This window comes from Lipophrys pholis (genome assembly GCF_963383615.2).
Source record: "Lipophrys pholis genome assembly, chromosome: 11".
Taxonomy (NCBI): Eukaryota; Metazoa; Chordata; class Actinopteri; order Blenniiformes; family Blenniidae; genus Lipophrys; species Lipophrys pholis.
In genome coordinates, this window is record NC_137631.1 from 13,685,627 (window position 1) to 13,713,491 (window position 27,865).

The 27,865-nt window shown below is 42.9% G+C and overlaps 1 protein-coding gene across 3 annotated transcripts in view; it reads right to left on the reverse strand.

The window, feature by feature from the left end:
* Window positions 1-3,940: 3,940 nt before the first annotated feature.
* trim44 (tripartite motif containing 44) overlaps window positions 3,941-27,865 on the reverse strand; it is a 45,847-nt gene continuing 21,922 nt past the window's right edge. For all 3 annotated transcript variants that reach the window (XM_080475978.1, XM_080475979.1, XM_080475980.1), the window contains one exon: window positions 3,941-5,369. In XM_080475978.1, coding sequence (XP_080332104.1) covers window positions 5,285-5,369 — 85 coding nt within the window. In that variant the 3' untranslated portion in view covers window positions 3,941-5,284. The remainder of the gene's footprint in view (window positions 5,370-27,865) is intronic.

Here is a 27,865-nt window from a genome sequence, read left to right on the forward strand (position 1 = left end):
AAAAGATCGTTTGCTCAAACAATTGGGGTCAAACATGTTTATGGTATTATATAAAGTACAACCACAGTCAGGGAGCGTGGACCGCGGTCCCAAGTGCACAGCCAGGTTGAAACTGAAGAATGTTTATTTCAGATAAGGTCCGTAGGTGGATTTGATAAAGAAAAGACAGGGAATAACTATGGGGATCAGACACCTGGAGCAAAAGAGATAAAATGCAGAGAAAAAAAAAACTGAGCAAAAAAAAACCCAACAGAACACATAAACAGATTGTGCTTGTACACAAACCAGGAGGCAGGGCTTGACAAGACGCTGGTGAAATCAGAGAGGGAATACAGAGGATCCACAAGAGTGGAGAGAAAGTGCACCATAGACATGCCACACAAAATCAGACATCAGTATAAATACATAAACTGCATAGAACAAAACAATGAGTACTAAAACATACAGTACAGACATGAAATGGAACAAGAACACGAAGAACAAATCAAGAACTACAAGCTAGTAATAGGACGAGCGACCAGAAACTCACTTAACATTGACACACAAAGGAGACACAGAAATGACAATGAACGAAAGGAAAGAAGTGAAAAGCGTGTCCAGGTTTGAATATGATATTAAATTCATTATATTATACTTTCAAATACAGTATATTGTTCTACAGGTGAATTATAAAGTGATGCATTCAGGGAAATTCTAAAGCTGGAATAGTCCCCCCCCCCCCCCCCGAGTTGCACCTCGCTGCTTTACACTCAGTGCAGCACAGGCTAACGATCCCAATCAGGACAGCAGTACAAGTTTGATGGTGGACTCCATCCCTGACCAAACTGTTAATGCCGTCCATATCATCAAACGCAGAGGCATGTATTTAATCTCATAGCCTTGGGGCAGACCTGAAGGCCAGATGGCTGCACCCTTCCTCCCCTCAGGTCAGGCTAGAGCAATTACGACCGCTGGTTCAGACACAGACCTGTGTCACCGATGCAATTAACAAGCTCCGGAGGAGCCTGGGCAACCAGAAAGGGACAGACTGTGTACACAGCATGAATGATGAGAGGGACGAGGAAGGATGGAGAACGATGAGGGGGAAAACACCAGTGGATGAAACTGGGTTGCCAGGTTTTGGTGAATGTCAAGTGTGGGCACATTTATTCAGTGTTTGGTTTCTGAAGGTCATGCGCTTGTTGATGCATCTGGTTTTAATATCATGTTGTTGCATTACAAATGACGGTGCACACGCACATATTTTCCACTTCCGGGAAGACATTTTGGAGACTGAGTCTGGAATTGGCAAATTTCTGCTTCCGCTTCTTCTCATTCTGCATTCACCCTGGTGAGGACGATTCATCATGGCTGTGACAGAGCGGGTATAATGTGCTGCAGCTCTCAGAGGGCAAGGCAGTAGGTGTTATCAAGGTGGGATGTTCATTTTATTCTGGGGCACGTTCCATTATCAGCTGCAGGCAACCATCCCCGTTCCCTCTCCTGGCAGCTACGCCATCAGGATCATGCTCATCTTCATTACCGTGCATGTGACCAGTTTTATATCTCTCCATTGCACACTTAATTCTAAACCAGTATTCTCCGTCTACACCCTGGTATGAACCCTCTCATCTGCTGCATGGTGTTTTCATCACTCTATCCCCCTTAGTCCACCTCGTTCCCTCCCTCCATGGTAATTCCTTTACTTGTCCACATCGGATGCCTAGACAGGAAAAGATTGCAAAGAGGTTAAGAGACAGAGGCCTCTGGGTGTCTTTGCTGAATTAGGGATGTGAGAGTGATGGAGTCGGTCGAGAAAAGAGATGGATTTCCTGGCCTGTCCTGTCTCCACCCAGTCATTGTTCATGAGCTCGGGCTGCCAGACAGCTGTCTGTACCTGCCACCTCTGACAGATGCCTGCTGTCAGTCAGTCTGGGAGATGCTCCACAATCTGCATCACCTTCTCGCTGCCTGGGTCTCACATGAGCCAAAAAATCACGGGCTGGGAGAAGATTGATTCAGTCCTCATTACCATAACTCACAGGTTCTTTTGTTCATCACATTAAAAAAAAAAAAAGGAGAAGGTGGAAACAAGCTTGAGATGCAGAGAGTGGGTTGTGACTAAAAATACAAAAAACAAATGTCGAAAAACAGTTCCTGGCATGAAATCACTATTTCAGTATGTCTGTCATCACCTTGGATTGTATTTTTAACGTTCCCCCACTTTAATAATTCATAATGTTATCTTAGACAATACAATAATTTAATGTCAACACTTTTTCTGAAGCTGAGTTGCGAAATGCGTGACGCAGATTGGAAATCTCAGTAAGTCACCACAGGGACTGAAAACATTAAATTTGAAGGTGACACCACATCTGAATTCGCGCTATGAATGATGACAGGTACTGCAACAATCATCTGTGGGTGCAGTGAGTGCTTGAACCAAAAGAAAACACTAGAAAAGGATGCCCGATGCCTATTTCCTTGTTTTTGGATGTTTGAGAAGAGGAAAGATGAATAACTGTGAGGCGAGCAATATATTCCCATGGTTTTCACAGGCTCATGCACCTCCTCACAAATGCTTAGAATACACACTTAAACATTCACAAGCAGGGTTTACACATATGCGCCCTCTCTCTCTCTCTCTCTCTCTCTCTCTCTCTCTCTCTCTCTCTCTCTCTCTCTATATATATATATAAAAAACCCTGAAGAGTCCAACTGTCTTTTGAAATGATGGCAGAGGAACAAGCTCTATTAAGGGCAGCAATCAAAGCCGCATCACCACTAGCAAGCATGTCACGTAGCTAATTCAATCTCACAACCCATGAAGCAATTAATTCATGTCAATACAAATACACAAGTAGTTTTCTTTTTCTTCTTTTTTCGCCCCCTCCGTCAAGAAAGTGGGGGGTCTCAGGGTTCTGTCTCTTGTCTGTTTATTTGCACATCTTTGTGTCTCTGTGTGAACATGCTCAGTGAAGTGAACCTGGAGGAGCAGGTGTAATTGGGTGTGGACAAAAGGAACCTTGTGGTCTCCCCGGCAAAATTAGATCAGACAATCTTCTCCTCTCCATTTCCTCCCCTGACAACAGGCACATTGTCCCGCTCCTGCTGCTGCTACTCCCACAAAACATAAGCAACACACATAAAGGGATAATCATTATCTGCTGAAAACCGTGGAACGGTATATAGTGTGTTTCCGGTGAGGCAAACGCTGACTTGATATCTGTTTAGCCGCAGACACACATAAAAACACAGAATCTCTTAAATGTTTAAGTGATCTGCGGCTTAGTCGGTCAGCTGAGGCTCCGTAAACGATCAGGATCAATGTTAAACCCACTGTGGAACATAAGACTAGATGTTACTGGTGGCCAGTGGCTTAATGACTTTTTCCAAGTCGATATCAGAATGCTTCTTTGAGTCAATACCTCTATCATATGCTGAGATGGCATTTTGTACTTGATGAAGCAGCTTGTCTTGGGATAGCAGGTGTGAAGCTCATATGTGCTGCGTTTTCTGAAACGGAGAGCGATCCAATGTGGGGAGGAAAAAAATGAACTGCGCATGAAGACAAAGGCTTTCAGATTGAGGCTATGAGCTGATCAAAGAGGGCTCTGGCTTGTCTGGGTCCGTAAGGCAGGAAACCAGCCTGCATTTAAACGCATCTGTAGGGGGAGCCGAGACGCTAAGGAGCTCCAACGCTCCATCACCTCCCTCGTTCCCAAACCTCCTATTCCCAGTGCTATCTGAATGATAGCCGCTTTGAATTTAAATAGAGGGAAAACTAGGGATGCTCCTATATTCCTGAAATCCATCTTTAAGGTGCTTCATCACTTTTCCTGCCTTCATCCATCAAGAAAACCTACGAGGCTGTGAGGCTTGCTGGTGATACAGAAAATACACTTCAGGTGCTTTGAGCGTTTTGCAGGTGACAAATGAAACAAAAAAGATTTCCACAATGGAGACATGAATGCCATCAACATCTAATCTAGTAAAAAGGCCGTTTATTTATAGATTTAAGACAGAAATAGACGAATAAAAACAAGAGAAAAGATCAGACTCGTGCCTGTTGTTACACAAGAACAAAGAATAAGCACTTGCAGTTTTGCTTTTGTTTTTTTCAAAAGGCTGTTGACACTCCAGCATTTCCCTTGGGTACATCGACAACTCTTAGTGCATCTTAGTGCAGCGCTACAGCAGTAAAGTCATGTCGTTATCAAAACTGTATCATGGGTGAAACGCCTCTCAGGTCTGAATTTAAGGCAACAGAATCAATCACATTAAAAACAAACTGCTGATCTAGACGGACCTGTGGCAGTACATCATGAATGGAAACTACAGCTGAGAGGGTCAAGGTAGAAAGTGCGTGCAATTGTGTGGACGGTAATCCGTCATAGGCTGCAGATTGACCGGGAGTAATGAGCCTTTACATTGCAGCACATAGAGAGCTGATACTGCGGGAGTGTGCTCTTTTGCACAGTCAAATTGCAGTTCGATTTTTACCTAACAAAGACTCAGCAACATTCACCCATCAATACATGTCAAGATGTCCCCCGCGTTTGATAATAGATATGAAAAGCACACGAGGAAGTGCTCACCAATCCAGGAGCCAGAGGTAGGGCGATGAACGAGGGGAGGCGGGGGCAACAGACGATGGAAAGCACAAGAGACATAAATGTCTTTTTCATTTTTTTTTCTTCCTCTCTTCACAATCAAATAAAACACCCAGGGCTCATTCGTAATACATCCCCTTGACAATGTAAGGCATTGTGGCGTGTGAGAAATGCTCCCCTTCCATGTCTGAGTGTGTGTCCAGAGTGTTTGTCAAAGTGGCAGAACCAAGAATGATACAGCAAACAAATGAAGAGTGAAGCGGGCGCAGTGTCACAGAAATTCCCGTTTCCTGACATCTGCTGGGCTTAACAGATGCTCCGCTCGGCTGCCTACCCAGACTCCTCTCTGAGTCAGCCAGGCTCACCAGTAAGCCAAGGATCTGACTGGCTGTGGAAATTGAGCCTGATGGTAATTGATTGCACATAACTCGTGTGCTTCAATTAAAGAAAGTTAGTAGCTAGTGAGGAATTAAAAAAAGTTGGAGCGTAGAAAAGACGTGACCATCCATATTTGTCACGGCAGCCATCTTCAAGGTCAGCTAACTGCCGGAGGCACTGGGGGGATGGGGGTGGGGGGTGGGGGGTGGGGGGTAAGGAGGAGACGGCCTGACAGTGCAACAGGGCTGACAGACGGCTGGCTGAAGCAGACAGTGACGGATGGGTGGATGGATCGAGCGTTAGGTCTGCTTGTATCAGGGGGCGTGGTCCATGGACGGTCCAGAATCATTGTCTTCAAAGTCCCGCGGATTCACAGGGTCAGCCCTCGGCTCTGGCAGCCTGGAAGAGATAAAAAACACAGATAGATCAGCGTCTGCCCTCCTGCTCCTCTCTTCTTCTTCTGCCTTTCACAAACACCTGCATCCAGCCACACAAACGCAGCCACCCGCACACTCCCTCCGTCACACACACACACACACACACACACACACACACACACACACACACACACACACACACACACACACACACACACACACACACACACACACACACACACACACACACACACACACACACACACACAATGGAAATATAATAAACTTTTGTGAAATGCAATCAGCTTCAATCAAGCTACGCCTTAAGTAGAAATCATCCATTCTGTCGGTTTTATATTAGCAGCTCTGCACTGACAGAGACAAAGTGATAGCTAAATTGCGGAGACCTGTAGTAATCCGAGCCTGGCTGATAGATTCAATTTCACCGGAGACAGTCTACACTAATCATATGCTCTAATTGGACAATGTCGTAAAGGTGACAGAACACTGCTGCTCCCGCAGAAGCAACTCTCCTGCATGTTCTCCCCCCCCCCCCATCTTTCTTCTGATGATTTCACTCACAGAAATCTACACTCTTCCATTCATTTCCAAAACACTTCATGTCAGCATGTTTTTTCTAAACACGCACTTATTCACTGTCTGGGTTTGCTGTTTAATTCAATGGGATTCAAGGCACTTCAGAAAAGCCCTGCTATTTGGTCTCACAGTTAAAAAGTGTAGTTTAGAAACAATCACTTCCTCTGAACTTGAACACTTAGTTTGCACTTATACTTGCACTCAAGTGTCAAAGCAGCAATGAAGAAGTGGATGGATGATTCTGACATCGCGTTGTACAGTTTCAAAGAGGAAAAAAAAAACTGGAATACAAAGAGAATCGCAACGGCAGGTTGAACGCTGTGAGAGCTTGGCATTAGAATTAATTAAACATTAGGCAATAACAGTATATATTATCAGCCTCTGAGGCCATACACAGTGGCAGCAGTGTTTTAGGCCTTGTTGGTTGGTTATTACATTTGAAGGGACAGTGGATCAGGGCAAGCAACAAGAGAGCATTTAATTTGAATCATCATGCAAAGTCATCTCACACAAAGTGTTCAACAGGGCAGTTAATAAAACAAATTAATGATTCACCTGACGAGCACAGCGAGCAAGGGAGAGTGTTCTGCATGCAACAGCAACACAGCCATGTCAAGGTGGAATTAAAAAAGAGAAATGGCCGTGATATTGATGCGACTCAAATTTAATTTACCAAAAGGAATTGAATCAGCGACAGGTGATTTTTTTTTTCTTCGTCACAATGAACAAACTAAACGTACATTATGTAAATGCGATGTAAACTGCTCCTAGTAGTACAAAAAAAAATAAGAGCTGCAATTTATTAATTTATATTGTAACATCTAATATCGACAGTTATGAAAGTTGAATATATCCCAGAACAACAGTCTTTTCTCTGAGAAAAACCTTCAAACAAGCAGGTAATTAACGGCATAAAAAACAAACCTGAGTCTGTGGTGCTATCTGATAGTATTCCACGATTCCTACCCAGCATCACTCTGCCAAGGACACATATTCTTCCATCTCTGCTTCTCTGAAGCTTCTTTCTCACATTTGTTTTAACGCCGTTCCACCGCGTCTGTGTTTCCGCCCAAGCACATGGCGTGCAATCTTTAAGGGGTGGGGTGGGGTGGGGTGGGGGGGGGGGGGGGGGGTTTATCACATTTATTAATAGGCAGCCATGTTTCTCTGAGCTCCTCTGCTCCCTCAGTATTCCTGCCTGACACACTTCAGTTGGCAGAAACAAAGCTTCCTCTCCTTTCTCTCTGCACATCCTGGAGGAGCACATCATCACAAAGCAAACTCAAACAGGGCATCTCATCGAAGCGCGGCACGCGCACATGACACACAGGTAAATACCAGGTAGCATTCACGTGTGAGCCTGTCCCCCCTTCAAACTTCTGCAAAGTTGCTCCAGAATGAAACCAGCATCTGAGGTATTAACAAAGTAGCTACAGCATGCATACAAACACAGTCCTTGGCATGAAGTGCACGCACGCACACACGCACGCACGCACGCGGTTAGTTGCTGTATAGTTATACCATTTCTCTTTAAGTATACAATTGAGAAGATTATTCAGGAGTGTTGTTCATTCTCATTCTTGGCAGAGCAATATCTCACACTTTCATCCACTACACCCATTTTACTCTACATTCAAAAGTGTCTACAGCATTACACGGGCTGTTCACGCTTTGTTGTCAGCGCGGCACACATAAGTCTGCGTTGAGCTGAGCCCCCGTGCTCTCACACGGCTCTCTTCCTGTCTGAGATGGTGTTTGGGGTGAAACGTTGGCAGACTTATTTGTGTGAGGCAATTTCATCTTGCATCTCCAGTCAACCAAAACAGTCACCCTGCTCTAAAAAAAATAAAATAAATAAAAAAACGTAATTACAAATATATTCATATGGCACAAAGTGAGGCCTACACTACGGAGGCAAATGAACTATTTATATTCAGACGGTCTTCGCTAAGCCTTAGGACACATGGATGTAATAACTTATTTATTCCACCCGCAGGAAAAAGGCCATTAAGAGAGAGAGAGAGAGAGAGAGAGAGAGGGAGAGGCGGCTGAGCCTCAACATACAGCAAAATGTCAGTGGGTGGGTGATAAATCCCCTACAAGTTAAAGCTTTTGCTTTGTTCTCCTTTTCTGTCTGTTCATCTTCCCTGGCCTCGGTAAAAGATCTGTGTGTGCGTGCGTGCGTGCGTGCGTGCGTGCGTGCGTGTGTGTGTGTGTGCGTGTGTGTGTTTGTGCGTGTGCGTGCGTGTGTATGCGTGTGTGTGTGTGTGTTCTGCCGACAAGGTTTTTTCCGTCTATGACTTATTCATAGGCTTTAATGCAGTCGATGTTTTATTGATCAGGACTGATCACTGCCTCCTCCCCTTGATGTGACCATGGCCTGTGGAAAAAGAGCGAGCTGAGGCCCGCTACAGAGTCCTTCTGCGATTCCATGCAACATCCTGGAAACACTGCCGGGTGATGGACAGAGAACCCGCATGGCATTCAAACATTTTGAAGAAAGAGACAGGGAGACTAGATCAAAGGTAATTTTACTAATGTCTCCGGTCAGCTTCTCCAATAGCCATTAAATTAAGTCATTGCTGATGGGGGGGGGGGAAACCTCTGACCGATAGTGAGCAAAACATGAAAAAGAGGGGAAGAGTGTGATGTTGCTGAGAATTTTCACTTCCGTCTCTCTCAATTCAGTCCCGTGTTGGTTTCAACCCGGTGGAGCTCCTGGGAGATCAGGTACCTGTCCTGATTAAGTTTGAACTCATTGCTTTTGACAGAGGATCTACAGAACTCAGTCATCATCCCGAAATGCAGCCGTCACACTGTGGCAGCCTCCGCCAGCCTGATCCGGCCCTCATTGCTGTATGAATAATCATACTGCAGTGGCTTGTTTGCGCTGAATGGGCCTGAGAGGTGTGGATGCGTGGAAAAATATGGAGAGATGAAAAAGGGAGGTGCTGAAGAGCAAATTGCCGAACGGCTGCGATGGGAGTGAGGTTCTTCTTGATTAAGCAAAGAGGTTGGATGAGAATGAGGCTGTGTACATAGTCCTCATGGCAATCGTCTGGAGGGGAAAATAACTATTGCAATTTGCATTTCCAAACAGTGCTGCTGCCATCTAAGCATACTTCATCACATAAAATGGCTCAGCCCATTTCTCAAGCCCCAGGGACCTATGAGGTTTGGTCTAATGAGAGAGGATCCTTAATGGTTATTGATAGAGCCCAAGAGGACTCACTCTTACCCTCACTCTCCAGCAAAGCCATGCCTTCTGCCACTGCTTAATGAAGTAAAACTTGTCGCTTCTGCGGGATGATTAAGTACTACAAACAGCTATTTGACAAGAGATGATTTTGATATGGACAAACAGATTAAGTAGGTTTGTAGGAGGGTAGATGAATTCAGTGAACACTCGCAACTTGGAAAAGGAAGGAAGCCCAGTCCGGGATGAACGTTGCAAAGGTGCATGGAGGATTGATTGTGCTGATTAGTTTAAAAATAAAATGCAATATTGTTTCCTGCTATGAATAATTTAGCATCTCTGATGGTGCAGGGTATAATTGACCATTGTTTTGGGGAGATTTACATTCTTCTCTCACTCTCTAAACTGCCATCTTCCCCATCTCCCCTCCATGGAGTCATTCCTTTCAACTGACAGCCTTGACTGGAGACGTGCAATATAGAACTAACCCCTGCTCGCAGCTTTTATTAGGTGCACCCGTGTGATCTCCCAAAAGCTTGGCACTGCTGATCCTGCTGGCTGGAGTTGGACAGATATATGAAGATGTACTGTAATGAAGAGAAATGTGAAGAAAGTACAAGGAGGACAAAGAAATGACACAGAAAAGCAGAATACAAATCAAGGGAGTAACCTTGACCCTAATTAGGTCCATGAGTTTTAAGGATTAAAATTTGCGGCTGAAATTAATGACTGAAACCCTGTCGTTCCAATTTTAAACTGGCAGCATGATTGTATAATATACATACAAACCTAATAATGTGGACCAATCGAAGCTTTTGCTGCCTGCATGGTTCACATTTCCACAAGAAGACAGTTTCTAGCTTGTGAGTTATTGGGAAGAAAAACGTAATAGTCCGGCCCTTTGCATTTTTAATGATTAAAAAAAACAAAAACAAAAACAAGTTTCACACCCCAAGCCTTTGCTTGTAGAAATGTTTTTGCTCAAGTTGTGGTTTGGACTTTATTTCAGCTATGTATCACACAGTGGCATCGCGTTCTCCTTGCACAAGCATGGGTGTTTCCTGAGTGCTCCGGTTTCTTTCCACAGTCCAAAAATGTGCATTTGAGTTTAATTAGTGACTCTAGAATGTCTACAAAGTGTGAATTTGAGTGTGTGACTACTACAGACTATCATTGGATCAGCTCCATGTTTTCTAATATCTACTCTACACTGACCACGTCAACATTCTTATCATGGTGCAGCGGCTGCTCTTTATCCCCTATGCTGGTAAAGGCGTCTCACATTAGTGCTGCTCATTCAAAACACATCTGCTCACATTTTACCCGCCAGATAGAGTCAGAAAGACATTGCCCTGACTCTAGAATGTATACCAATACCACCATTATAATTCACTTCCTCAACTTGAAAGCAGAGCTACGTCAACATTTTTTGCCTTTACAAGGTGTGTGTTAGAATGTTTTAGAATAACCTACCCAAGATACTCGGAAAAACGGGCAAGGAAAATGTTCAGACTTGTATTACACTTTCTCTTATAGAGATTACTTTTGAACACAAGAGGTTTTTTGCTGTCCATAACAACATTTATGTCTCCAGTGTCGATATTGTTTATAAGGCATTATAGGATTGCCAGAGTTTGTGTGCTGCCATCGCAGAAATAAAAAGTGTGAAAAGTGTTATTGAAGAGTGGGAACCATAGCAAGACTCCATGGTGTGAGGTTGCTATGTGGGCACGGGAGCCGCCAGCTGCGCAGGTGTTGGAGGTGAAGAAATGAAGAATCACGGCTTGGACTGCAATAATATTTTAACTGTTGCATGTCCAAACCACCGACGCTGGATTTGTGCTTGATGCACAGCAATTGAAATGCTGAGATGCATAAAAAAACGCTCGCCAATTGGATTATGTGACACTTTGCCATAACACCACCCAAACAGGCGGCATGTTGTAGGTGGCTGGATCGTGTTTCCTCTTTGTTTGCCATAAAAATTGTTGGTTTTCGGTTTTGATTTGTGTTCATCGGAAAAATGCTCAGAAACATTCCTCCGTCGGCAGAAGTGGCACTCATGCCAGGGGTTTTCCTGACGTTATAATACATCCACAGTGTGCAGACACTTAGAAAATCATGGCGTTAGTGATTTGCCTTGAGACAAAGAAAAACAACCCCAACGCTGCTCTTCTTCCACGAGATGAGAGAATAATCTACGGGAGTCAAAACTCCCAGGATATTTTAATGACAAATCCATAAATTTTTACACAGCTTGCATATGTGCTGTAACCCCTGTTGAACTGTTCTTGTGGCGGTGCTGACATTGTTTACATCATGATTTATTGGGCTGAATAGACTCCTTTCCCCCAGGAAATATGACTGTCTACACCCATGGTACCTGCAGTGAAAGACAAAACTGTTATAAATTGAGAACTGAAGCGACATTGTGATCGTGCCAAGAGAAGTCGACTTTACTCCTCCTAATATTTTCACTACTGTGCTATTTTCACATACATGGAATGAGCCATTGACTGCTGTTCCAGCACACAGGCTGTATGGCCTCGCCTCCGCCTCTTTGTGTGTGTGCTGTTTGACAGGAGGTACCCTCACTGACTTCCTCCTCCTCCTGTCCTGATGTGGAGCACTTCGATTGGAAGATGACGGCTGATTGGCTCGGCTCCGCCCACCAGCTGAGGCCATTTAACAGCTCCAGCAGCCTCTGCAGGGCGGCTGATGTGGAAGGTCCGCTCAGTCTGCCTCGGAGAACCTTGCCGTGTGTCTAAACTAGTTTGTGATCTTTCAGAGTGGGGATTTTAGTTAAGCTTTAGTCAACCTGAACCTTTGTCCAGCAGTTTGGTGAAGGTACCAGCTCTTTTGTATTGAGTTAATTAGGTGTTTTGTTTGTTTCCCTTTTGCCACTTGTTGAATTTGCATTAGTTGAAACATTAGTTAACAGCCTTCGAGAGGAGAAGCTGCCTTTTTGTTGTATTAATCAAACACTGTATAGTCAGTATTGGGCATTACCCGTTTGGTCCTCCCTTTGTTGCATTATTATTGCGTCTTTGGTTTGATTATTGTAAACCTGAGACCTACTAAGAAAACCCTCACTTCACTCAAACTCACCCGGTGCTTGATATTTCCTACATCCTTCTCCGAGCAGAGCCGGGTCGTAACACTGCCTTATAATTAACAAAAGAATTCATTGAAAAGAGTAAAACTTCCTGATCAAAGAGAGCCTGCTGTCATGTGATACATGGCCTGAACTGATGGTGTAATTACCCCAAACAGTGACAGTCTGCCTCTTTCAGAGTCACTGGTCTATTCATACTGTTCACTGGGACTGTTTCTCCTGAAAAACAATAGAACACCCTGTGGTGTTTCCATGCTGTTCCAAAGACTTAATCAGTTCGCAGAGGAAGTGAAGAGACAAGGCACAACAACAGGCGATGCATCATGGTACAGGGGACAGAGTGCCTGAGGCTGTTTTAATATGACCCTCTGTGTGCACCGCTGCTTATTCATCAGAACAAAATGTAAGAGGCAAACATAAATCCATCTCATCATCCACTAGATGTATCGCCTCAAGAAGACCCAGTTCCCACTCATGTTCATGCAAGCGATTATTTTAAAATGTACATCAGAAACTGTGGTGTGCACCGCTCCAGCCAAGACTGCGCGCAGGCAACTTACTACATGATGCATGCGTTATGCTAAGGACGCCTTCTGCTGTGTACAGACTGTGCACAGTGAGGTGGAAAAAGGCAATGATGCCGACTGAAATACTGTACTGATGCTCAGCCAATCAGAATATTCATACAGGTTCATTTGTGCCTCAGCAGGTGTGTTAAGGAGCTGTCTGAATACTGTTATCCCTCCATAAAGTAAATTTTTGCTCGCTTTGTCGCAGGTACCTGCCGTTAATCATACAGAGGAATTAACGCAGAGCCGCTCAGATAAGAGCATTACACCACTGTAAAGACTCTATCTTACATTGGCTCATTTAGTGATTTTACAATTTCTCTGGCGACCGGGGCAATTGAGGAATTAATTGAGGAGAACCGCAGCAATCCTATCAAAGCAGCCAACAAACATAAAACTGCTCATTAGTGTTTGTGAAATTTGAACTGACCTGACCATGAAGACAAGCATCCCTATTGTTAACTGATTGAGGTGTAGAGCCATGCGTCGAGCTTGAATACGCTCTTAGAAGCTTTTCTCCACTGAGGGGTCTTTAATAAATCAACAATCACCCATTACCTGGGATATTACACTTCTATTGGCACAGGCTTTCTCTCCTTCCCATTTTCTACACCCATTATACCCCTGGTCACAAATTAAATGGGAATGAATGACGCTAAGCAGATCCCGTAGAGGAGAGCAAAGAGGAGATAATGGAATCACCTTAATGGTTCCCCAATGTATAACAAAGGGGGGGGGGGAGAGAGGACAGATAATGCAGGATGTCATCTACTAACAAGAGGTTTGATCTTCAGGATGTTATACTGTACCTTTTTCTATTATTCAATGTCATGGTTAAGAAGGCAGCCATTTATTTTTAAAACACCAAAAAACTCATTTCCATTAAACCAAAGACACCCAGGAGGTTTCATAAAAAGGATATCCTGGTCCAGAGTGATTAGCTAGGTTATTCTGGTGACACTACATCAAAGTCTTTCAGTGTAAAGGAGATAAAAAAAAACCAAGTATGGAGCTCCCCTCTGGTGGCGTGATGTGTCAAGGTTTTGTCCCGACCCTGAGTGGGACCCAGGTTCAAAACACTGCTGCAGGAAGATGAGCATCCAGTGCAAACTGTGGCAGTTATCAACCCCATGTGCAGCTGAATGGAAACTGCTATTAATGGAGAAAGGAAACTCATAGTTTGATGAATGTCAACCTAAGCTCAGTTTACACAAGGACATCATCTGTTAAGCTACAGAACTAACAACTTACTGTCTAATTATCAGCATGTTCCAATGAGCCTAACTCGTGGGTCCAAAAATAAAGAGGGCTTGACTAATTTCCTTCGTTGACCATCTAAGTGCATGAAGTGAAAACTAAAAGGTGTAAAAAGCAGGTTGCTAACGAAAAGGAATCGGCCTAAGCATATAACTGATAAAGGGAAAGAAAGAAAACACATTCAAGTATAATCTTCCAAAACACAGCAAGGTCAGTTGAGGAGATTCAATGCGGAACTCTGCGTGTTGTGCATAAAAGGACAATATCATCGTGGCTGTGTCTGGGTTAGCAGAGTTTTGTCGTCTTCTAATCTTAAGGTTGAGGGTTTAATAAATTCATCCCACCCTCAACATGTGTCAAAGTGGCTTTAGGCAAAAGACTGAACCTCAAAATGGTGTGTGAGCTCCTTACAGAGACGCCATCAACACTATTGTGTGTGTGTGGCTGTGTGAGTTGAGTCCATGACGTTTTCAATGGCATCACTATGACAATATCAGTTATTCTAAAGCGATATGTCCACTATTTGCTGGAAGATCAACACCCCAAATTCTTTATCACCACATGTGGTCAGGATGTTTAGTTAAAGTTGCAAAATGTTAACTCTTAAAGCCTGTCATTGGGACGTTTTTAATCGTCAAAAAGAAAAACTGCTTACTAAACAGGCAGCCTCGCTGCTTCTTCCACAATGATTAAACACCACTGCTGCAGTTGTAATAGAAAACAAACTTCTGACTTGGTGGGAAAAACACTTTAAGTGTTACTTAAAGTGCAAATTGTGTATACTTTGCAAAGAAGGGAAACAACTTTCCCACCCTTTCCACTTCAACTAAACAAGACTAAACTAAACAAGATTGCAGAAGGTTGTGAACAAGCTAAGTTGATGCAATAGGGATCGTGCAATTCTCACACATTTACGTGTAAGAACAGACAAGACTGTCATAGCACATGAATATGCAGAGGAAGATCTGATCTGACCACTATAAAAGTTTGGATATATGGATATGTTCAATAAAAATGGGAAATAGTGTGACGTCTGAGATGAAAAACGTTATTTGTCGATACGTAGATTGAACTGCATCTAATAGCGATCTGATGGCAGAACGCAGAACTTTCCAAAGGATCCACACACTAAGTCTAGATGGTATCTGGAATAGCATTGACACTAATGGAATGGTGGGTTCTGAACCTTTCTCTAATTTGCTGTGTGTGTTGCTCTTTAGACGATATAACTCACCTCGGTGAACGACATCCTGACATTGCCTGAGGAAGGCTATTTTGATTTCACAACAGCAACGTGCACTTTCTTTTAGGTTCAGCAGAAAAACATCAACCCTGGATGCAGCTCGCATAATCAGACAGGCCCCAAGTCTGGGGATAAGTGATACTTGCCCAGCAGAGCAAAACTTCCGTCTCCTTCATGTTTTTTAAAAACATGCAAACTTTAAATGCAGGCTATGTCTTTGGCTCAAATTGAAATTTCTGTAGTATCTAATGCTCCTTTTGAAGTTTGAATCTGAAGTTCACAGGAGTGAAAGAGGGAGGGAAAAACACATTGGCGAGATAAACTTTTATCTGTCCTTCGGAAAGCACACAGCCTCAGCTTACAGGTAATGAATAGTGAGAGCCTACTGTCCCCCACTCTCTCTTTTACTTAAGACTTTGAGTATTTTTATACTTCCCTCCTTCCTCGTTTATGACTCTTGGCGTGGCTGTAATTTTATATTCATAATGCCCTGCGTCAGCTATTCAACAGCTCGTTTGTTTTTCCCTCCAGTTGTTCACTTCATTTGCCCATGCTCCCTGCCAAAGTCTTCCACTCCCTGTCCCTGCATGCCCTCTGTCATCTCCATGGGCACGATCGATCCCGGGCTCCTGCAGGGAGTCCTTCCATGCCTGATTGGCAGAGTCTGCCCTGTGACCGCTGAGCTGGCTCCGTCCCAGGGGGAGACAGCCGTTATGAAGACTGACTGGTCACAGCAGTGCCCACACATTTGGGAGGCTGGCAAAGCTGCCCCCTGTTGCCTTTTTCAAACAAGCCCGTTCTCGAACAGCAGAACACTGACGCCTCCTCAATCAGTGAGCTGCTCAGGTGCCCCGACGAGCTGTCCTGGAATCTGCATCGCTCTGGAGAGGTCCTGAAATTAAAAGCTTGTTTACGCCACAGTTGGCGCAATGATAGACTCCTCCTCTATCAGTTATGAAGGGATGTCACGAGCCCATATGGCCAGAGAAGAGGCGGAGAGAAAATGAAAGTGGGGAAAAAAAAAAAAAAAAAAGAATATCTGTGGGACAGAGGGAAACAGACAGAGTTGGAGAACAGACTGGCTATTAGGAAAAGCCTTCTGTCACATGAAAAGTTCCCCTCCCCTGCATCCAAGCCTTGTCATCCAAGCCCTCAGTGTGAAGGACACCCAGACAGTCATCCCAGAAAACCTGGGCTCCAGACTGTCACAAGTCTCATCTCGCCTGATAAAAGTCTTATACGCCCCCATCCATCCCTCCTGCATTTCCTCCGCAGAATCTTAAACACACAGTGGAATTAAAGGCCCTTCAGGCGGGTGCAGCACAACAATCCTTTTGTGCAACAAACAAAGAGATTAACAGAGATGATCTCTAGCACCAAATCAACTCTAAAGGTGATTATCCAAATGAAAAGTCTGTGTCACAATGACAATATTTAAATTTTGGATTTGGATTGATGCCCCTCCACAAAAATAGACTGAAATGATTATTTTTTTTTTTTTTGCTACTGCAGACTTAAATATAACATTGCAACGCTGTGATATACAGTTGTGGACCTTAAAAACTCCCATGTGCAGCCAGACCAATAAAGTTTTCTGATTAATAATGCCTCCTGTAAGACATCACTCATAAAAACCTGCCTTTTCCTGAAGGTGACATGCAACTATAGGCTATTTTATAGTGTCACATTTCATCACCAAAAACCCCCCCCAAAAAACTAGATCTTATTCCACGGACCTTGTAAAATACAAGGCTGAAAAGTTTGGAACTTTCTTCATCTGAAATCAGAGGTCAATTAAGACAGAGTGCTTCTCCAGACAATATATTTCAATCACACAAATGGAACGCAAGTGACTGTTAATGGATTATATATATATATATATATATATATAAGGAGAGCTGTAAGCAAATATCTGGTTTGAAAGGGAAAACATAGATGTGCAAATAGTACTAATCTCAGAAAAAGCTATTAATTTTTTGTTCACATCCGTCCCTTCACAGAAGGGTGGTGGATTAAGGTGATTTTGTAAAGTGCATTCTAAATCTCCCATTAGAATCCCAGGGTAGTTAAATCCCCAACATCTCCTCATCCCTCTCTCCCCAATACTATAAATCTACATGGTGACAGGGCTTGTAGGGAAGCTGCTGAATTAAACATGCCAACCTTTGCACACTCCTCTTTCCCCTTGCTGTGAACACCTGATCGGGAGGAGGAGTGTGGAGCGGAAGAGGTATACACACGTCCTGCGTGTGCTGGGAGGTTGTTGCGCTGCGTTTCGGTGTTGGGCGAGTACATGTGCGACTGTGGTTTCTGTGTTGACAGTTCATACCGAGAGCCAGAGGTTTGATAAGGCGCTGATTCATCGCCTCCTGGTTCAGCCTGCCGTTATCGTCCTCCTGCATCTCCACCAAGCCGGAATCAGACCTGTAATCCACCCCAAGGCCAACTCCATATGCACGTGCATGTGTGTGTGTGTGTGTGTGGCTAAAGGAGATAGGTCACTAGTATCAGGAAAGCATCTGTGCATGAAGGCATCTTCCTGTCTCCTGCAGCGCAGGGAGTTTTCGTCTTCTTTTTCTGTCTCCACTAATTACCCATTCCACGAAGGTGTGTAAAGCTTCCAGAGAACTTACTTTTGTTTGTAATTTGGTCAAATTCTCGGGCGAAACCAAGACGGCAGCAAGAGGAAGCTCTAATTACCCCAAGTCATTTCCAGTACAGTATGTCTGTCATGCCATACCCCAGCCAAATATCGTCAATTTCAAAAGCAGAAAGCAGCCGCAAACTGCCACCAACTCGCAACATCAACAGTAGACCAATTAACAGCTGGCTGATTGTCAGTTTCTAGCGGTGGCACATTCAGTTGACAGCGTTGACATTTTCTGATCCCTGCAGTCCAGATGTTGAATGGGCAGACAGGATGAGCTGTTCAAAAGGACACCAGCGTGCACAGATTGTCTAAATGAGGATGTGGCTGTCTAAAAAGATTACAAGCCATGCTACTGCAAGAGCTATTTTAGTCACAGTGATGTGCGTCTCCTTGGTGTAGATATCACTGGATGCAGGTTTCTGTTTTTTTTTGTTCATTTTCTTACTGGGATTGTGTACCAAACAGTCGCGGTGCCGCCAGGTTGCAGTTTCTTTGGTGGTCACCTTCACTTTTCACCAGATACCACAGATAATGTTGCAGTTCAGCTTTAAATAAGTAGATTTTTCCTGTGTAATATAGGCAAATCAGGTAACGCTTCAATCTGTGCAAATATTGAAAATGTTCACTCGGAAAACTCACAACTGCCTCAGTTGCAGATTAATGCAACAAACAGACAATTTGTGAACTTGAAATAAACGTGCACCGGCATGTTAATATAGTCCGGGTGAGCATTTTTAAACTAGCATCCAGATGTTTATTTCCTAATGTGGGCTGCCTCTCAGTTTTTACTGTTAAAAACTTGACTCTGATTTCCAGCACTAATACCAATTCAGCAATTGTGAACATTTGTTGAGTTTCTTCACCCTTGACAGGGTGAGAAACATGGACATTGAATATTTCAATCCCAGACAATTTTCTAAAATCAACACTCTCAAATGCATTAAATCGGATTAAAAAAAATAAAACAAGAACACATACAAATTTCATATTGTGTTTGAGAAAAAATTGAATGATTTTTTTTTTTTGTAAAATACACACAATTTTCCTGTAATATAATGTATTGTTGTATCGTTTGCTAAAAAAGGATCAGAAATATTACTGACTCGATGCATTGGGTGTTTGAAAATGATAATACATTTGCATTTTCACAGTTCAAAGGTTCATGGATACATGAATCAAGTATTTCTTTCACCATCCATGATGAAGTCAAGCTAAACTACTGAACACACATAGATTTACAAATATCAAAAATTTAAGTTACAAAATTGTCAAAGTTTAGGACAACAATTTAATTATGCATACTTTGTTGGTCATAAACATATTTGTTTCCAAATGTGGTAACTTTCTTGAAATAGAGTTAAATGTGTATTACTATCTTTGGTGCCCATGAGCTCGCCTCTATGGAAAATGGAGCTAATATTAACCCTTCGATAGACGATCATTATACTGCTACTGGACCGGCTGTATCCTGTCATGGGAATATGCAGATGTGCATCTTCAAAGCTTCAATCCAACATTTCCCGTCTATTGACACGCCATCACTCCACTTCTTCAGTCAGCTTCCTCTCACTTTCTTTGGTTTTGTCACTTGTCGCATGAACACACACACCGGCAGAGACAACCGGGATGACACATACGTACACACTATTTCCTATTCCCTATATCTGATTTCAGTTGGGATAATGAGCTGTAATTAGCCCATTTGGATTTATTTTTTTTCTATTTCTGACGCTAATTCCTCGCAGCCTTTCTCTTCACAGTAGGCACAAACAGTGGAAGCTTCTATGACAGAGTGATTATTAGATGGGACAGCGAGAGATGTCTAGATGGATAATTTAATGAGCGGGGGGGCAGAAAAAAAAAAGAATTAATGAGACAGGCTGGTAGAAAAGAGTGAAGAAAACAGAAACACTGTTCTGTATTCATAAATAATAGAACAGATACGAACGCATCAGCACATTTTATGATATGACATAAAGATGACATGTTCTGCCTCAATTTACTATAACAGGAACAGTAAAAGGGGGGGGCGAGTCCTGAAGAAAAATGAGCACGGTTTCTCAGTCTCACTGACTCAATCTAATGTTCAACACCGAGCTAGATAGTACAAGGTTATCAGGAAGGGTATTTGTGGAGTCAGATACAACAACGTATGGCCTGCTGGAAGCGATAAAATGCTCCTTCCAGTAAGCTTGGCGAAGTTTACCCAACGAACCTATTGTTACTGTTCCGTGCACCGGAGTCTCCAGAAATAGGATTTGCCCCGCTTTCTTCCATTTATCATGGCTTTGTCGTTGCTCCGTGGGCCTCCCATGAACGTCTATCTTTTTCAGATGTCACCCGTTATCTTGGGGTTGAAATGCTAAGACAAGACCTGAGGCTCACTTCATCATAATGTTTTAACACACTGTATTTAGTGTATTCTATTCTCAAATTCCATTACTCAGTGCAACCACACCTTTACAGTTTCTGTTTGATGCCATTTTAATCTTTTGCACGTTTGTGTTAGTGGAGATCCTGCAAGGACGTTAATGTTTAAAGTTGACTAATTTCCCTTGGATATAAGGATTAGCCTGATTTGTAAAGTCGAAACTGCGAGCCATCCCAAGCCATTACATAGTGTTAAAGCTTGCTTCTTTTAATACTTGCAGCTAAAGTTCAACAAATATAAATCTTTAAAGAGTTCCGTGGTGCCTCTTGATAAATTGCTAAATATTTCATTCTTACTATCCTTCTATAGCCAGCAGCACAAAGGTGACGGACATTTCTTTATTTCTCGAGGTGTAAAATCGCTTTGCACTTTTGATGCACGCACGCATCAAAAATAGTGGAGGGAAAAAAAAGGGAGGAAAGGTGCGTGGAAAGCCTACAGTTTACAACCGTGGATTCACAATCCATAATTTATAAGCACTACAGGTTGGGAGCATTAACACACACACTCACCGCAGTAACCCGAACCTAGTGCGCTATAGCCTTGGATGCACTATATACCGACACTTAATGCAAACCGGGATCACACGCACACTGCACTTGGCAGAGCTCTCATATCTATCTACACAGCAGATCAATAAAAGAGGCACTCCGAAACACACTGCATCCTCGGCACGTGCACAGCTACACTGGACCAAAAAAAAACAACTACAAGGATCTGGTAGCCATACTCTCCACTTTAGGTGAAGCTCGTAAATTTGAAGCACATCAACCTTATCGAGTTGCGAGCCTTGCCGCAGTCGAGTCGGATATCAAAAGACGGATTTTCTGCTTGAAAATACATTCGCAGATGTCATGTCTGCGCCGCAAAAAATATACTTTCTCCTGCCTGTCGTGTCTCTTTCGGGTTTTGACAGGTGGTTCATATTCATGATTCCCGCAACTCTAAAAGACGATTCAATTAGTCCGCCATCATGTCGGTGGCTTTATGTGCAACAGTAAAATAGATGGGCAGTGCTACAGCAACTTCAACTCTAACTTAACATTTTTCCTTTTTTCATGGCAAATCAGCTCATTTATATTCAAGAGAAATTTCAGGAGAAACGCATAACTTCCATTAGTCATTCACAAAAGGCAAGGCAAACAGTGGGGACACACAAAAACAGACACACTTGTTTTCTTCTTTTAACTCTTCTTCACATATCCCCGTTTGATGTGACTCATGCTGGTGCAGACAGTATTTTCATGAAACGCGCACGCACATGTGGCCCCACGCTCCCAACACAAATGAATGACATCTAAAAAATTGGAAGAACATTGTGCATGTGGCATGAATTATGCATGCTCTATAGTCGCTTATCATCTAAATGCATGTCTCTCTATTTGTCAGTTTGGTTCGTGTGTGCTTTGCATTTATTTGGGACCTGGGATCCACCCTCGCGGAATAGCGATGGCCTAAAGAGACAGAGGGAGAGGACAAGATGATAGAGAGGAAAGGAGGCAGATGAAGGGTGGGGGTGGTTAAAGGAGCAAAACACCAAGGAGGTTCAGGAAGATGTTTTCTGTTTAGTCGTACCATGCAGCTGAGCCTCTTACTATCTTACTCACACACACACACAGTTGTGTCCCCTAAGATATCTGTCCCTCGTGACTTGACCAGAACTACTTCTTGCCTCACCCGAGGACACTTTCACGCCGGGCTTCCAGTGAACGAGAATTCACTTCATCATATTGTGCACTTGCACATGCAGGAGGGAAAGCTCCTCTGCACCAAACACGTCTCAGCTCACTTGTAAGTGAATGTTCATTCACGGCGGGAATCGCCGGTGGACCATCCAGCGGAGCAAATGCAGGAAATTAACATACATAAGAGAGGTAGAGCTACATTCTGAGTAGAAAAAAACCCCAAAACAACCAAGCTCATAGTACTCGCTAGCCCGAGGAAGCTGAGAAAAACAAGTGACAAAAATGTGAGCAGTTGTGGAGAAATGACTACATTTTGAAGTTGCTTGTAGCCACACACACATGGAAAAACTCTGTTTTTAAATCATTTCAATGTTTGTTTTTTTGGACAGGATGAAGTGGATGGATTTGCCTTTTCAGTCCCGGCCAATCAATCAACCGGATTCTCTTCTTCCTTGTGCTTTTTTAAATTCCTGGTCAGTGTTTATTTGGGCAGCAGCCAACTTGGTTAAATTTACTTCACTCGCAGTGTGTGAAAGTCATTTTAATTCAGCAGTCACACAGAGCCCAGTTTTATTGCGAATGGGCCAGACCAGTAAAAAGACTGGATAAGACTCCTTCAATGTAAACAACTCCTTGTTTTCCTTGTAATCCCTACACTTTTCCAGGTAATCCCACAAGCGAGAGCGGAACCTCTATGAGGCTGTAAGTTTGTAACCTTAAAATTGTTCCTCACCCCAAATTCTAAGCATCACCCTAATAGGGATTTGGTCTTTGTCCACATTAGAAAACCAGTGTATAAAGAGATACAAGAGTGATAAAAAATGTGCATACACTAGTACAAAGACATGCATACACATGTGGACACTCCTTTTGTAGGAGGTGATGTAAATATTTCATTACAGGGAACGCATGCCCCCTCCTTCATCTGTGAGCTCTGTCCCATGTCCTCTGGCCACGCTCCCCTGACACCGCCTTGCTTCGCTCAACTCATCCATTTGACCCAGTGAAGGACGAGAAGCTCAGACAGATAAGCTGCGTCCCAAAGTACCCGCTTTGCTTCCCTGTCGGCTCCCCTTTTCTTGCTTCGTGTGTTCATGTGAATGCATGCCATGAATGTGGGTGGTCTCTGGCAGCTTTGACTCAAGACGACGGTGAGCCATTTTCCGGTTGCGCTCTTCTGTCAGTGAGCATGCAATAATGACAGAATACAAGTCGAGGTTTGAAAAGACAGAACACAATACAACTTAAAAAAAAGAAATAACACTGCAAATATTGACAAGATCCCAGGAAACACACTGCCAAGGCAGTGCTTTCGTTTCAGAAGATCCAATCCAGTGTCTTCAGTCGTATTGAATGACTGACAGACGGACGCTATAGACACTGTAGAGAGCAACATGTGTGAACCAAAGCCTCCTGTGCGGACAGGTCATTAAATTAACACGATTAACACTTCCATATGTCATTATGTAAAAACCTAGCACGCCCATACCAATCACACAGGTCTAATTTCAATTATTTAGTGTGATTAAATGCCATCTGTATTTACTTTTGGTTTCAACACCAGTCATTTCCCCTCATCTTTTGCCCCACTGCACTACTTACCTCGTCATTTCTGAGGCTACTTCATGTTGATCCAAATTTAACTTCATCCGATCCCGTTACGATCTTTTAATTGGCCTGATAACTTTTAAATCTGTTGCCAAAGGCTTTGAAACATGTGAGCTGCGGATCTATTCCAAAACACAGACTGAAGCAGGTGTGGCAGGCATTATTGATGTATTGTTGTAAATTAATGTGGCGATACAGTGTGATGTCTCTGTACGAACTGTCAAATTGAAAAGATTAGGGGAGGAAATACAGACGTAACCTTGCTCCTTTCCGGCTCTGTGTGGCCCATGCGTGCATGATAAAGTGTGTGAAGCAAGGGACAGGAGCTCCTGAGATACAGGCGAGACGTGAGTGATTGGAGCAATGAACGGAGGGACCTCGCATTGTAATTAGACGTGCGGCGCTTCCCAGCAAGATTTACCTTTTCTATGAGATTACGCTGCGTGATTTATATGCTTAAGAGACCTCAAATGCTCTTACCACGCAAGGTAGCCACATGTTGCACAAATGTAACCTTGTTTGGATTGCATTGTATTGTATTAGCTTTTATTTGGGAATTATTGATCGAAGGTTTTGACTAAAACCGAGGGAGAAAACCACATTCAAATCCAAAGTCGCTTAGTTTTAGGGTGTTTGTATAGAAATAGTCTATCAGATTGGGTTTATGTCAAATAAGGCATCCACTTTCCTTGCGTCACGGTGGTTTTTCTTATTCTACCATCCTCATCTGTTATGTATGCACTTTCTGTCTTTCCTCCCTGCACCCTTGTATCATTCTGTCGTTTTGCCCCTGGGCTGACATGTTTTTCTACATCGAACCCTGAGGGGCTCACAAATTCAAACTTTTTTTTATTTCTTTTCCTCATCTGATTTAAATATATACTATTAAGTACACAATAAGCTGCAGTGTCTGAGAATAACTGAGAATATATAAGCGAGTTTTAAAGTTTACATGCAGAAACACAGTGCTATGTATTTATGAAAACAATTTCTTTCTTTGAAAGGGAGTTAAAAACATCAAATAATGCAGCTGTCGGGATGAATTCTTTGTAATTTAATTATTTGATCTTGCGGCTCAGTGAAGAATCCATTCAATACAGTGCACACATATAGCACGGATAATTGCCACATTCAAAGTTGGTGCCCAGAGGACACGGCAGAGACAAGACAGTGTGCTAAAGGGTTCAGAAAAGCAACATACACAAATGTCAGAGATTGCGATAGGGAAGCTCTTACAAAGGATTAGTGGGGGTTTTTTTCTTCTCTTTTTTGAATCGCAGTCGCTTTATATGGTGATTGAACATCCAGCCGAAAGTAACAAGCGAATGACAACATGAGGTGAAGTTTACTTTTGATTTGGAGTGAAATGTCTTTGGTTTAGGGCTTCACATGTTTGTTTGGTATTCTTCATATGGTGACAATGATACGACACACAAACACGAGAGGAAACAAAGAAAACAGCCCAGTATGTCAGTTAAACGTACAATAATGCTGTTGAGAACCTGATTCTCAAGTTGTTGCATGTTTAACAGTTTGTGTAAACAAAACGACAATGAAAAATAAATGGCGTTCGTCCGTCGCTACGACGAGGACCATCAATTCACTGGTTCATCCGTGGGATACGCAGACGGCTGGCATTCCCAGTCTGCGCTCTGAAGGTTCTTGTGAAGTGCGGACAGGGAATTGAGGCTGCTGATTGGAGAACTCTTTGTGGTGTTCTACCTTATCTGCCTGCGATGCTCTGCTGCAGCTGTTCTGCCAGCTTCACAGGATTTGGCACCATTTTGAACCTTTTGGGGACAATCTATGTATAATCATGTACTGGCTAAAAAGGTGAATCAATGAAGAATGACTGCGTTTGAGCCACATATGAATATTACTTTTCTGTTAAATTAAGCAATAACATAAAAATTAAGATGTTTAAATCCCTCAATGAAAGACAATTAGTCTCAGAGAGCAAAATTCTTTAACCTATTTATTGAAAATATTAAAAAAAATGAATGGGTAAACACAGCGACAAGTTTAAGATTCACAACTAAAATCACTTTGTGTAAATACAGTAAAGCTCAACACCAGGAGACAACATGGAATTTAGAAATAAAAACATTGTAGTGGTGAATGATTCCTTCCCTTTGTCTCTCCACTGATCAATAGCACGATGAGTAATAACACACTTTTGTTGTGATCACGGAAACCTCATACTGCAAAACGACACATATAACTAATGAGAAAGGTAAAATATCCACGCTACGAATTGAAATGCTGTGTTTTATTTATGTTTTTCCTTTGATATTAGATTTACATACAGACTGAATTTCTGTATGTAAATGAAATTTCAAGGTAAAAACATAAATACACATTAAATGACAAAATATTCTAAAACATGCAACTATACTGCACTGCCCCTTCTGGGTTCGCTGTTACATGCACATGCAGTGCGCACACACACGCACACACGCAGGCCATGATTTACAAGGACGGGACCAGCTAGATTAGATTGGTACGATAAATAATGTGCTGGTTTGCCAACTCAGAGTAATCAAACCGACCAACAAACACTAATACACAAACAAAGAGCTTGTACATTGTACCATAACGTGGCACAGTGTACAACATGCAAACACAAGGTAAATACATGCACAAGCATGTAAAAACTAAAAAGGCCGGGGGTGAGGGGTGCACAAGCAGTGCACAGATTAAAGCCACAGAATGAAAGTGAAATTTGCAATGCATCACAATAGAGGAAGCAGTGGAACGTCTGGGTGGAGGAGAGGAAAGCAAGATTTATATTCAGAGGAGGACCAATCTTGGCAGGCATGGAGTACCTATGTTAAGAGGCTTGGGGAGAAACAGGAGGGGTTCGTATTGATGAGCAAGTCCGGGAAAGATGCGTGTGGGTGCAGGATTGTGGTCCTGTGGGGATGCTCTGTCTACGGCTGCGATATGGGGCTCAGACAGCGGATTAGTGTTTCTGCTCCATAATCAATTTGCTGTCTGGATCCCATTGCACATAACCCTAAACATCCACTCCTCGCTTGATCCTCTGCAATCTCTCTTTCTTCCTCTCTTTTCCCCGCTTCCTTTACCAATTGAACCAATTACTCCTCTTACTGCCCAACCTTTTTGTTTGCTTCACCTTCAGACCTTCTAAAAGGGAAATCTCTAAAAGCTCCGACTTGAAGAAAAACTCGACTGAAGCTGCACAAAACGTACTTTTCTCATGGCCTTTTCCCACTAACCTTTCACCACCTGCCCTTCTCTGCAATATGTGGATCATTTTCCACTGGCCACAGTTTTGCACACGCAGCATTCTCGGGAAATATAGGGGAGTTTGGAAGTGATTACACAAGTAGTGAGTGTCGCGATGTAGAGGTTAAACTTGACCAAGGTCAACCTATTAGCTTCAGCTCACCCTTGGGTCCATGCTTACTGCCATCTGCTGCAGAGCTGTGTCGTTAAAATACTGGCTGACAAATCAATAATATATTATATGTTGGCATCATGCAACAGCTCTGGTCATTTCATTTTTATTTATTTTTTTGCTTATTAAAATCAAGATATTTTACACTCCAGAGAGGAAATTAAGAACATTTCAAACAAGCAACAGCAGAATTAATAAATTCAATGGCTTTTCTCAGGAAATGTTGTCTACCAAAAGACAATTATATAGCACACACGGTTATTTTTGTATTCAGCCTTCATTGGGAAGAATCTCACAGACTAGCAAATTATTCGTTCTCTGAGGACAGATGTGCTCGGGTTTGCTGCAGGCGTGTTACATGTTTGTCTGTGGGAAGGGAGGAGTACTTTGAGTTGAAAGCCTTTGGAGAGAGCTAAAGAGATTGGCCGAGACACCAGGTGGTGCTAGGAGCACTCCTGCTCTGTGTGAAGAGGCCACGGAGATTTTCATGTCAACAGATCAATGAGGGTGAGACTTGGGACACAACTACTCATCTCAGATCGTCTGACTCGCGCGCAGGAATAAATGTGAAAGATGGCGCCTGGTCAAAAGGCACAAACACAAAATAAAGAGAAAAGCAGCTACGAGATAAACTCCTACAATATAGATAGAGTCCAAGGAGAAATCGAGAAAATGAGGTGGACAAATTCTACCATTGTGTTCTTCTATCTATGATTAATTTTTTTGTTTTTAAGGTGAGACTTGGC